This window comes from Notechis scutatus, chromosome Z (genome assembly GCF_049901735.1).
Source record: "Notechis scutatus isolate UNSWTSFEM ecotype Mainland chromosome Z, rNotScu1.2, whole genome shotgun sequence".
NCBI classification, from domain to species: Eukaryota; Metazoa; Chordata; class Lepidosauria; order Squamata; family Elapidae; genus Notechis; species Notechis scutatus.
Window position 1 is genome coordinate 53034277 of NC_142025.1, and position 13658 is coordinate 53047934.

The 13658-nt window shown below is 42.0% G+C and overlaps 1 protein-coding gene across 1 annotated transcript in view; it reads right to left on the bottom strand.

Moving 5' to 3' along the window:
- TOPAZ1 (testis and ovary specific TOPAZ 1) overlaps positions 1–13658 on the bottom strand; it is an 83243-nt gene that overhangs the window by 50361 nt on the left and 19224 nt on the right. Inside the window, exons 5-7 of the mRNA XM_087946074.1 lie at positions 10056–10123; positions 6596–6714; positions 4393–4478 (exon numbers count right to left, since the gene is read on the bottom strand). Coding sequence (XP_087802200.1) covers positions 4393–4478; positions 6596–6714; positions 10056–10123 — 273 coding nt within the window. The remainder of the gene's footprint in view (positions 1–4392; positions 4479–6595; positions 6715–10055; positions 10124–13658) is intronic.

The window sequence follows — 13658 nt, forward strand, 5'->3', positions numbered from 1 at the left end:
AGATGAGACAATTCATGTAGGAGTTCAAAGCAGCGCCTGAGGTCCCTCAGGCATACAGGGATACATAAGGGAGTTTAGAACCCCTCCCCTTATCTTGATGTGTATTTAGTGAAACAAAAGCCAGTATGTTAATTCCCCCCTTCTGTAGAAATGATCTTTTCACAGTTTCCCAGGGCATACCTAATTTCCCCATCCCTTTTTAAAACGAACTTTTCCAGAGATTCCCAGGATACATCTCACTGTGGAATTTTTTATGATCTTCTCATCTCCTGGCTGTGCCTCTCAGAGGTGATAGGTTCTGGCCATCTGGGTTTTCCTCCATTGTATCATGTGGTGGGTTATACAAATTTGATATAAGATTAAATATATTCAGGTTACATCAAGAAAGGATTTCTTTATTAGTCTCCCCCCCCTTTTCTTTTTCCACTGAAGAAATGACAGATACACGGATCTGACACTCTCCCTCATCTCTTTCCCTTTTTCTGTCTCTCCTTTCTCGTTCTCTCATCTCTTTCTCTTTTTCTATCTCCCTCTCATCCCCCTCTCTCCCTCATCTCTCTCTCTTCTCTCTGTCTCTCTCTTTCCCTCACTTCCTCCCTCCCACTCCCCACCTCCATTTCCCAACCCATACACCCAGGAATAACTGTAAGGAAATTCTACTATGTTCTCTGTCTCTGGAAAAATACAAAATAAACATTGCATTGCAAAAGGAGTGACTGTCAGGATGTTACATCACAGCGCCACAAGGTTACTGCCTTACTTCAGATCACCACACGCACTTCAGAGAAGCATCATCCCAAGCAGCAGCACACTCATACAGGCATGCATATTCATCCAGCAACTCAGTCCCAAGTGGCTGGAAAATATAGTTCCTGGGCACCCCCAAAGATGCTTGGCAGGCAAAGAATGGGATGAAATTCCCCCATCCCCAATTACCAAGGCAGTGTCGGCTGAATCCTTGCAAAACTGGGCAAGGCAGAGAGAGGAGAGCAGACAGAGTTGAATCGAGCTGAATGTGTCTCCCTCTCTCTGTCTCCCTCTCAGTGCCTGACTGGAGGGAAACGGCGGGCGGCTACTTCCGACTTTGTTAGTGCTGGACGTATGACTTTCTCTCCACCCCTAGAGACAGATAGAGAGAGATAGTGAGAGAAAAAGAAAGAGTTGCCAGGGGCGAGTGGGGCAGGATTGCATTGTGTTGTAATGGGCTCCAGGAGAGGATCCAGTCTCCCCCATTGTGAAGCATATGTCAAATTGGGGACTGGATCCCCTTCTCTTCCTGGAACCCATTACAACACAATGCGAGAGAGGGAGAGAACGAAAGAAAGAGGTGCTGCGAGAGCAGCAGGCAGGCCATGGAGGGGTACTGGGTCTCCCCCCCACCCCAATCAAAGGAAAGCCAGCAGGGCTTCTCTTTCCTCCTATCCTTCCCCCTGCCTTCTTCCCCCACTCAATCATACTTTGGGATAGAGGAATGCATGCTGGAAACACGTGTTGGGGCAACATCAGAGTGCATCTTCTGATCCTCCAGTGCTCATCCACAACCCTTGGTGCTTCTCCAGGCCCGGTTTGCTGGGGGGGAGGGAAGCAGCCCAGATGCCTCTGCTGCCTCCCCCTCATGGCCCCAGCCATTGCTGCCCGGAAAAGGCACAGGCAACAGAAAGTGAGCAAAAACATAGCTCTCGCTGCATCTGGAGGTGCCAAACAGCGTCCCGCTGCAAGAGCCGGGCCACGCCTCTCTGACATCCAACTTGCCAATGGGGGCGCTTCTGCCAGGCCATCTCCCCCTCCTACTGGGCTGTTGTGCTCGGTGTTAGGCAGGGGAGGGGAACGCTTCCTCATGCCGCCTCCTTCTTTCTCTTGGCTCCGACAACAAGGGAGGAGGAAGGCCAGGCTTGGGGGATGGCCCCCACCCTGCAAGATCTGCCCCTGCCATTCTTTCCCAGCCTCTTTGCTGGCGGCAACAGCAAATGTACTGCGACAAAGGCGGAATGCTGTTGCCGCGCAAAGGCAAGTGCAGGGGTGCTTGGTTCCCACATTAAGGCTCTGGCCGTGCCACTGCCGCGACAGGGAGCTATAGCAGAGGGCCCAAAGAGCCACATGCGGCTCCAGAGTTGCAGGTTGCCGACCTTCGCTCTATGGAAATAATATTGAGAACTGGATGAAGACCGTCACTACAAATATCTGGGCATCCTTCAACATAAAGCACACTGAAGTCAAGAAAAAGGTTAGAAATAAATATATCAAGAGAGTGAAGAAGTCCAAACTCAGTGGAGGGAATACCATCAAGCAAATTAATCCCTGGACAAATCCAGTCATTAGCTACACAGCTGGAACAGTGGATTGGATTCAAGCAGAACCAAAAACCCTAGACAGAAGACTAAAATAATGAAAATGAATCATGCCCTTCATCCACACAAAAATGTTGACAGACTCTATTTACCAAGACAAATAGGTGGGCCTGGAATATTGCAAGTATATCAGATAGCTGAAGAAGAAAAAAGGGCATTGGAAGAATATCTGAAGGATGGAGAAGATGCACTGAAGCTATAACACAGGAAGATCTACTAAGTACTGGCTTACAAGAAAAACCAAACAAAATAAAGAGGCATGGGAAGACAAAGCAGTACATGGCCTGTATATTAAAAAAAAAATAGCAAAATAGATAATAACAAGACTTAGCAATAGTTAAGAGCAGGAGAGTTGAAGGAAGAGACATAGTGTTATAACCCATGGTTGGTGCGCAAGCAACATGTGCTAAGTGGACACTGACAACTTTTATTCAACTACCAACCCCCACCATCCCCACAATCCAGCAATTCCCAGTCTATTCTCCAAGGTCTCTGCCCCCAGGTTACCCAAGAGCACACTTGGGGAGTATGCAACAGAGCTGGAGGATGAGGTTAGATGGCGTGGGCTGAGAGGGCAAGGGCTGTGTGTGACATCTCCCCCACTCCACCACTTGCCTGGTGGGAGAGCCATGCAATCAGGGGTAGGATTCAAATTTTTAACAACCGGTTCTGTGGGTGTGGCTTAGGTGGTAGGCGTGGCTTGGTGGTCATGTGACTGGGTTGACATAGCTTGGTGGTCATGTTACTGGCTGGGTGTGGCCAACTCAATATCATTCACATTGAAGCATGCATCTCCTCGCCTGGCCTCTCATGACTATGGAGATGCTGCAACAGTCGTAAGTGTGAAAAATGGTCATAAGTCACTTTTTTCAGTGCCATTGTTACTTTGAATAGTCACTCCACACAAGCCAAGTACTAGCAAAGGAGGGGGAAAAAACTGCAGAGACGTTCCTGAGACAGGAAGTCTAGTCTTGGCCAGAATGTAATAAGGGTTAACGGAGAGGCAGTTTCTGTAAGCAACAGCAGAATGTTTCCTTCCTGCCTTCCTTACTGGGTTAGGCCAGTAATTTCTTCTAACAACCGGTTCTCCGAACTGCTTAGAATGTTAACAACCGGTTCTAGCGAATAGGTGTGAACTGGTAGAATCTCACCCCTGCATGCAATTCAGCCTACCAGATGTGACACGGGGATGCCTGTCCCATCATAGCCACAGGCAAGCAAAGATAGGTGGCTGCACGGTGCATCCGGCAGGCTGTGCAGTGCATATGCCTCCTCCACCCCTGTGCCTCTGCCTCTGCCTGTTGCTGGTGCCACCATGAGGCGAGGCAAGTGGTGGGGCGAGGGTGGCGCCATGTCACAGTCCCTGCCCTCTCAGTCCCTGCCATCCAACCTTGTCCTCCAGCTCTGCTGCACACTGAGCAAACGAAGACAGTGGACGAGTTGCATGCCTCCCCCATACCTCTGCCACTGGTTGCTTCTTGGAGGAACTTTCCTGTGCTGTGTGGGCTGCAGTCCCAGAGTGCGCCGGCCAAGGGACTGCCAGGCTAAAATTACTTCCAGACACTGTTGGCCCCCATGCATGTTCTCGCTGCCTCCTATGCTGGCTATGTCTCTCATTGATGATGCTCTTAAGTAGGGCTTATTTTTGGGGTAGGGCTTATATTGCGAGCAGCATGGGAAATCATGCCAGGGTTAATTTTCTGAATAGGTCATATTTTTGCGGAAGCACAATAATTTATTATATGCTATTTTTTCCACCACGGTGTTAAATCAGAAAGATGTTATATCACTTAGAACCCTTTGTGACCCTACTCTCCTGTCTTTCCCTATCTTTATGAGAGAAAAAAAACTTCTTGGCGATTAACATTTGGAGTGGCAATCATTGTGAGATCTTTCTAGGCAAACTTTTCAGAAGTTAATACACTATTGCATAAATATAAATTATTTATGTTTGTTCTTAAGAGATATTGACAAACTGAATATATTTAAACAAATAAATATGACTTAATTTAAGGTTATAAAAACTTGTAGTACCGAAACTTACCTCTGGATGTTTTTCTCTTTTCCAAGTTTTATAACTATTAGTAGTTGGTAAGGGCAAAGGAGGATATTTCCTTGGGAATCTGAAATCTAAAGTTGAAGATAAGAAGACTGCTTATGTAAAAATATATTAAACAATACTTAAACTACTTTAAATATATTTACTATATATATATATTTATATCTACCACTGTTCATCTGTTAATGTATTGTTTAAATTATTAGAGGGACTAATTGTTTTAAATATATTTCTCTTAAATTCTCTTTTCTATATCTATGACGCTAACTCTTTTCAAGCATTATGATAGAAAACCAAGTACAAAATCAACAGTAAAAACATGTACATTATCATTCCAATGTTACTATTTTATGTTAAATAAGTTGTTTCTTTTAAGCTGACACCATTTTTTTAAACAATTTTATTGATTTTCAAAGACAATACACAAACAAACAAAACATAAAACATAAAAACATAAAACATCTTTTCTGAAAGCAGCTTGATCCCGGGTTACATCTCTTCGTATGACAGACACAAATTCAAATTCATTTTATATACCATTCCATATCTTATTACCATTTTACATTTTCTATATAGCTTCTCCCCTCTTTTTTAACTTTCTTAGTTTTATTTTATTCATCTCATCTCAGTTCAGATCATTATGCTTATTATTCTTTGTCTGTCCTGTTTCCAGCTATTATCTTTTCTCTTTAAACAAAATTTCTCCTGTACACTAATTAGAGTATGACGCCTTTATCTATTTCCCTAGATTTATAAACACTTAGTATAATACATAACTTCCATTTGGATTCTGCTTAGTACATTCTAAAGTTACACACTATATTTTAAAGAAAGAAAAAAATTATAAATATGTAATATAATTAAAACAACAATCCATACCAATTCAAATCCATCATTAATATTAATATTCATTTGAGTCTTAAACATTTTACACATTACTTTTCAATTGAATATCATACTTTTATGGGAACACTTATAAACTTTCCATAATTATTTCCCCACTTCACATCACTTGTATTTTAAAACATTATATCATTAAATGTTCCCATTCTTCCTACTTCAATTCTCTCATTTATTTCACTGCCTTCCTTTTATTCACAAAAATTTCACTAAATTACACTGAATATTTTATCCTACTTTTCAATCACATGTTGTTTCCAATTTTCTAGCATTATTTCTAATTACAAATATAATAATACAATCTTATGTACCTTTGCAGAATCCCTTTCCAATTAAGTTTTTACCCATTATCTCTAAATAAACTTGTTTCTTTACATCTTGCTCCACACCATTGAAACAGTAACCCCAGGAAGAGAAAGTGAAGAAAGAAGAAAGTGTTTAAAAGAAACAGTTTATTTGGATTGTTTGCTGACTTTGGGACTTTGGAAATTATCCTTGAAGGACTAAAAAAACACTTGGGTGGTTGTTTGGAAAAAAATTTCTTTTTACAATGGCATCACTTGTGGATGAATTGAAAATTGAATTTAAAAATACAAAGAAGAGGACAAGAAGGAAGGGCTCCTTTGGCTCTCTTTTTCAATTCTTAGAAATGGCGATTTGCACCTATGAGAAACTGACTACGCAACAAGAGGATTGGGACAAAGAAGAAGCCATCTTTGATGAACAAGTAACTTTACTTGGGGAAGAAAGGGAAAAGGAGGAAAAGAAAATGGAGACTTTAAGATTTTAAAAAACAATCAAAAAAGGGAAAAATAAGGTGAAAAGTGGATATAATGTTAGAAAACAACAGAAAGGGGGAATACAGAAGAGGGAAATGGAGGTGGAGAGACAAGGGGGTAAAAAGGGCAGGGAGAAGAAGAAGCAAGGGAGGAAGGGATGAGAAGTTTCAAAGCTGACACCATTTTGTTTTGAGCTGACACCATTCACTAGAATACAGTATGCAATTATTTGTATTCACTTCAATTATACAGACATTTTGAGAGGCATTATAGTACACCCCAAGTCTATATTATAATGGATAAAGCTACTTTTCTGTGCTCTCCAAATAGTCCTACAAAATTCTAATACATAATCCATATCAAATAATTACATCATCTTATTAGTTCCTTTATAGAACAATTCAAAAATGTTCAAATAACATGTTGAACTGGAAAAGTATCTTTATGTATAATTGGAAAAGTAATTCAACAGAGAAATAATATAATACTTAAATATTATCAATTTATACCATTCATCCTTGATTTTAGTGCTGGGTCTTGCTGTTGAGGAACAATAGCCTTCACAGTAGGAAATGACAGTTCCAATTGATGATCAAAGCTCAGAGGTTCATTTGTTATGATATTCTCACTATATTCCAGATGGGAAAATAGATATTCACATGACTATTAATGTAGAACATAAAATACTGCATTATTAAATTTTCTCTACTATCATCTGTAAATCTGTATCCCCTTCCTTTCAAAAAAGCAAAATGCTCCTCTTAAAGGACATACATTCCTTGATTCATGGTAAAGTAGCAATTGGACTTTACCATTTACCAAAAATACTTTATATTTTAGACACCTTTTCAATGTCAGCTACCCAGAGCAAAAGGGAGTCTGGCAACCTATAAATTGCATCAATCAATCAATCTTACAGCCTTCTTTATTGTTGTTTCCAAGGTGGTTTTACTGGCTAGTTATGCATCTTAATTCCACCAACAACATCTGTGATATGAACATTAAGCAGGTGAAACTGATGTGCTAAGTGCAATCAAAGTAAAGTTATAGCTGTACTGTTATCCACTGTCTGTTTTTTTCATATTTAATAATTGCAATGCTTTGTACGTGGAGGTTGCCTTCAAAATTAATTTAGTTTCAAATGTTTCAATTTTATTTATCTAATGGATTTATATTGCCCATGACGGCTCAAGGTGGCTTACAAGGTGTAAAACCACATTTAAAACAGTATAACTATTAAAAAGAATCAAATAATATAATAAAATCACCCCCAACCTCCCACCCCAGCGACAGCAGATCACACAAGCCATTTAATGGGTTCCATCCTGTTCTGGGTTCCCCAAACCCGCTGGCAGAACCAGGTCTTCAGTGCCTTCCAGAAGAGAATTAGAGTGGGGGCCATTCTAATCTCTGGGGGAATTATGTTCCAGAGAGAGGGAGCCACCAGAGAAGGCCCTTCTTCTGGGTCCCACCAGGTATATCTCCCTTGGGGATGGGACCCGCAACATTCCCTGCCTTCCTGTTCTGATGGGTCGGATAGATGTAACCGGCAAGAGACGGTCTCTCAGATAACCTGGTCCCAAGCCAACAAGAGGTTTAAAGGTGACAATTAGCACCTTGAATTGCACTTGGAAGCAAATCGGCAGCCAATGCAGCTCCCGCAGGAGAGGTGATACATATGCACACCAGGGTCTGCACAAAACAGGGCATTTTGCACCAATTGAAGCCTCTGGATGCTCTTTAAGGGCAGCCCCATGCAGAGTGCATTGCAATAGTCAAGACGGGAAGTGACCAAGGTATGAGTGACTATGAGTAGGGATTGTTGGTCCAGGAAAGGGCATAACTGGAGCACAAACCACAGTTGTGCGAAGGCCCTCCTGGCCACAACCATCACCTGCTCTTTGAGCAGGAGATGTGAGTCCAGGAGAACCCCCAGATTATGCACAGGGTCTGTTTGGGGTAGTGCCACCCCAGCCAGGACCAAAGATGGCAATTCTCCCTGAGCCAACAAATCGCAGAGCCGCTAAGTCTTGCCAGGGTTTAGTTTCAACCTGTTGCTCCCCATCCAGCCCTTAACAGCCACTACACACTGCAAGAGGAAGGACACAGCATCACTTAACTCACCACGGGCCGAGACATATAGCTGAGTATCATCAGCATATTGGTGATACCTCAGTCCATGATGACGGATGATCTCACCCAAAGGCTTCATATAAATGTTGAACAGGAGTGGAGAAAGTATCGAATTCTGCGGCACCCAGCAAAGCAGTGGGTGAGGACTGGATCTCTCCCCTCATATCAACACTGTGAGCGGCCGCTGAGGAAGGAAGTGAACCACAAGGCCTCCCACTCCCATCCCGATGCCGCTCCAAGAGAAAACCATGGTCAATGGTATTGAAAGCCACCAAGAGGTCAAGTAGAGCAAGGATGGATACACTACCCCCATCCCGCTCCTGCCAGAGATCATCCAAAAGTGCGAACAATGCCATTTCTGTCCCAAACTCAGGCCTGAATTTTGAATGGTAGGGGTCGAGATAATCCATTTCATCCAGAAACCTCTGGAGCTGCCATGCAACCATCTTCTTAACAACCTTCCCCAAAAAGGGGAGATTAGAGACAGGTCGGAAATTATCCAACTGGGTGGAGTCCAGCGATGGCTTCTTAAGAAGAGGGTGGACCACAGCCTCCTTAAAGTGCTGGGGCACTACCCTCTCCTGTAGGGAAGCATTAATCACTGCCAGATTCCACCCACCTGTCACCTCCTGGGAAGCTTTCACAAGCCAGGAGGGACATGGGTCTAAAACACAGGTGCTTGCGTGCATACTCCCTAGGATCCTGTCCACTTCCTCGGGGCAACAGGGTCAAACTGTTCCCAGATAACAGGGCAAGAACCTGCCTCAGAAGGATCAGCAGCCATGCTGGCATCTAACTGGGAACAGAGTCAAGTGGTTTTGTCTTCCAGAAAATCTGCACATTCCTCAGCATGTCCCTTCAGGTGAACCTCAATTTCCTCCTTCCCCAGAAGGAGGCGGCTCACCTTAAAGAGGGTTACTGGGCGATTATCTGCACACGCAATTAGTGTGGAGAATTATTTACATCTCGCCGCATGAATAGCCACAAGATAGGCTCTTACCTATGTTCAATCGAGTTCATCCTTTGTTTGCTGCCAGTGGCACTCTAGGCGTTTCCTCTCAGTTCCTCTGTATACCACAGGGCACAGAGGGGTCTACAGGCGAGGAGAGGTCGCATGGGCGCAATCCTATCCAGAGCCTCAGTCATCTTCCTATTCCAAACAGTAACTAAGAGCTCGGCTAGACTGCACAGTAGATCTGCAGTTATAACCCCCAGCTCCTTCTGGAACCCATCCGATCCATTAGTCGAAGGGGGAGAACCAATCTAATAGGTCTTGCCTCCCTGTGGGAGGGAGGGGATACAGCTCTTGAGAAACTCATTGCCACCAGACTGTGATCCAATCATGACAAGGGGACCAAGGACAGGTCCACCAATTCCAGATCACATAGGCAAATAACTGCTATATAGATAACATTGAAAATGATCAACTGGAACATATTAATATAATTTATAACCCATTTTTAAGAAGTATTAGATACAATGACTTCAATAAATTACAAGAATATCCAAAATATCTACATCCTATTTTCTAACTAAAAGCTTTTCATATGTGAAAATTAACAGATTTTATGGTAGTTTCAGAAGTCTTTTTTCTGGCTGTCCCCGCAATCCATTACAGTGAAGAACATTAGAGGCTAAACTGCTTTTATTGGTGGTTCTCAATCTGGTAATGTACTTCTCAAAAAGTCTTTTTTAAGAGTTTCTGAGTAGTTAGTTAATATTTGGAAGTTACATCTAATTTTCATCTTAAAATTAGAGGAAAATTAATCTGAGAAAGTTGTTTTTTTTCTTTCAGATAATTAAGACTGATTTGAATATTACTATCTGAATACATACATTTTTGCAAAGTCTTGAACACTTGTTTTCTGTTCTTGCGTAGCAAGTAATTTCTTTGAAAATTCATACTGTAAAATGAACATCAAAATAAAGTTATATAAAATTTAGAGATTATTTTTGTTTTAAAAGCAATTCATATTCTTAAAAAAAACTAGAGTAGAGACTTCTGCGTTGGTATTGTGGCGAGACAGCTGAGGGTAAGTGGAGCTCTGTGGAACCCAGCTGATTCTTTTCCGCTTGGAGGCCCCAAGAGGCCAAAGTCATCCTGGAGGGGTGGCGAAGATAGGAGGGACACCTTGTCAATCGCGGGGTGACAGTGGTCCTCCCTCTGGATCCAAGGGTACTTGAAGAAGAGACTGCTATTATGGTCCAACCCAAGCTGTGATAACCGAAAGACAAAGCACTAGCTAGTGAATGATGAGCAGCGTACTGGAACTGAGTGAGGATTTTCCCAATGTCTACCTTGGAGATTTATTCCTGAATGAAGAGACTATTTGAAATTTAAGACTCTTTAAAGACAAGAGGAAGGGATTTCACTCCCACCTCTAAAAAGAAGCGGTGAGTTATTATGTAAAGAGACAGATGACAGATCCAAAAAATAATCAGAATTTTAATAGGAGAATATCGAAGTAAATCATAAAGAAAAAAAAAACCAGACTGGAAGCTATAATAATCTGAAAAGTAACTTAAAATATTAGAAATACTTTTTTATTTGAATATCTGGAAAAAAGGGAACTATTAGATATATTAAGCTTTCACTGTAGAAGCTGGAAGCTAGAGCTGGGATATCTGGTGGAAAAAGTTATTAAACAGATACAAGTGAACTCGGGAAATATGAAAGAAGAAAAAAAATATTCAGAATAGATAAGTGGACTGGAGATAAAACAGCTGCAAGGTCATTCTATTTGTGGTTTGGGGACAGTTGGTGAGCTTTTGAAGATCTTTGAACTTTTGTGTATTATAAACATTGCTGATGTTGTGGAATTATTTTGAACTGTTTTGAATCTGAACAGCTTTTTGCTTCTTTGACCTTTTTCTATTACTGAGAGTGGGGAATTTGGTGGGCCATTTTGGATTACAAACATTGTTTGGTAAATCATTTTGAGATGTGAAAGAAGAAAAGTGGAATAATATACATAAACTTGGACAAGATGCTGAAAGGAAAAATGGATTATAAAATTCCTGACTCTAATTTATTTCTAATAGACTTAATATTTTAATATTGGAATTAATATAAGGTTGAAATAATTATAATATGGTACTGATTACAAAATATTGTAGACTGATCATAAAAGAAAAGGAAGTGGGGGGGGGGGGAAATGAACGCTCCAAATCTAACTAAAATTGGAAAGAAAGCACCTTCTACACTGATATCTGCAGCATCCAGCCCATCAAACCAAAGATCAATAGACACAATGTTACAAGAAGAAAAAAACAAATACAGTCGAATTCGTTCCACAGCTTTCGTGATTTCTTTGTCTTCTACTGTTTTGTCTTTAGGAGTTTCTGGATTAGGGGTCGTGTTTGATCACCACCTGAGTATGTGTTTGTGACCAGATTCAAAAATTTTGTGAATTTTTTGGTCGGAACCCGATTTGGTTGTGGTCAGAAGCGTTCATGACCAGAAGATTTACTATACTTTCCAAAAAGAAATATAATCAGTGCTTCAATCTATTCAAGAAGCTATTGTTTCACAGAAAGAGGAAGCAAGGAAGAATCATAATGAGGTGAAAGGTGACTTGGGGGAGGATGAAAGAAGAGATTTAGAATACGGACATGAGACTAGGGAATTTTCAGCAAATGATAAAAAAAATGAACAAAGGATTCAGAAAATAGAGGACAAATCGGAAGAAACCAAGAAAAAAATGGAGGAAATAAAATCAAAAGCTGACACAAGCAAATAAGAACTTAGAGGGGACCTTTGTAATCTTAGAAAAGGAGAAGGCAGCCCACTTTCTAAGATTTCAGAATATAGGAGGATAAGGAAGACCTCCCAGAAGTGATGATAGAGTTATTGGCAAGTCTTTAGGGATAGGAAAGCAAAAGCTGGAGGGGAGATATATGTATGTAGAATAAACATGAGTTTTGCAAGAAGAGGGAACACTTGTTGATCAGAAAGGTCAGCAATTCGAACCCCTAGAGTGAGCTGAAGTACTTACCCCAGCTTCTGCCAACCTAGCAGTTTGAAGCATGTAAAAATGCAAGTAGATAAATAGGGACCACCTTTGGTGGGAAGGTAACAGCATTCCCAGGCATGATATTCCCCTCTGAAAAAAAAATCGGGCCGGCCAAAGAGACCCCACCACCACGCGCCAAGAAATCGCTGCCCAGCTCCCTTTCCTGCCGCTCAGCGGCCTCCGCTCGCACCGCCCGGGCTCCGCTCGCACCGCCCGCCCGCCCGGGCTTTGCTCGCACCGCCCTCCTGCCCGGGCTCCACTCGGGTATCCGGCTGGGGCTGTCAGGAGTTGCTACCGCTGGCGCGGCTCCAGTCCCGCGTTGCCTTGGGAAGGGAAAGGCAAAACAGGAGCCGCTGCTGCCGTTGCAAAGCACCGCCCGCGGCTCTTCCTTTTGCCTTTCCCTTCCTGAGGCAACGCGGGACTGGAGCCACGCAGAGCCGCGTCCAGCGGTAGCAACTCCTGACTCGGGGCCTCCGAGGGAGGGAAGGAGAAGAAGGGGGGAAGGGGGACGATTCCCCAAAAAATCGGAATTCCGATTTTAATCGGAAGAATATCATGTCTGCATTCCATGCGCCTTTGGCATTTAGTCATGCCAGCCACATGACCATGGAGACATCTTCAGACAGTGCTGGCTCTTCAGCCTTGAAACAGAGATGAGCACCATCCCCTAGAGTAGGGAACAACTAGCACGTATGTGCGAGGGGAACCTTTACGTTTATGCAAGGAGACATTAGGTCCCGAGGGAGGTGCACATGAGATTTGTTAAAAAATCAATAAGAGATAAAATATATAAAAGGGCAAGAGATGATCCACTGAAATTTAAAGAGAAAGAAATTGTGGTTCTAAAACAGATCCCTAGGAGGGTAAGAGATTTACAAAAGCAATACCAATTTCTGGCTGCTAAACTGATTAAAAGAGAAGCAAATTTTAGATGGTTGGTACCAGAGGAAATATTAGTGAATTGGGAGGGGAAAAGGTACAGACTGGTTTTGCTAGATAAGGCGATAGAATTTTATGACAGTTACATTGTTGCAAATGAGGCTCAAGAAATAGGAGGAGTTGGAACATCAAACACAAGAGGAATCAACAGGAGAAGAGAGGAGTATACAACAAGAAGGAGAAGCACAGAGACCAGAATGAGAAGAAGTAAGGGCAAAGGATCAGAGATGAATAAAAATAACTAGGAGAATAAGACCTATATATAAATAAAGGAGATGGAGGGGGAAAGCAAGATGTTGTCAATAAATATAAATGGATTGAACTCCTCCATAAAAAGGATTTTTTTACACAATTACAAAAACTCAAAGTAGATATAATTTGCCTCCAGGAGACCCACATAAAAAAGCAATACAGTAAATTACTGGAGTACCCCAAAATTGGGAAATTATATTTCTCATCAGCACAACAAAAGAAAAGAGGGGTAGCA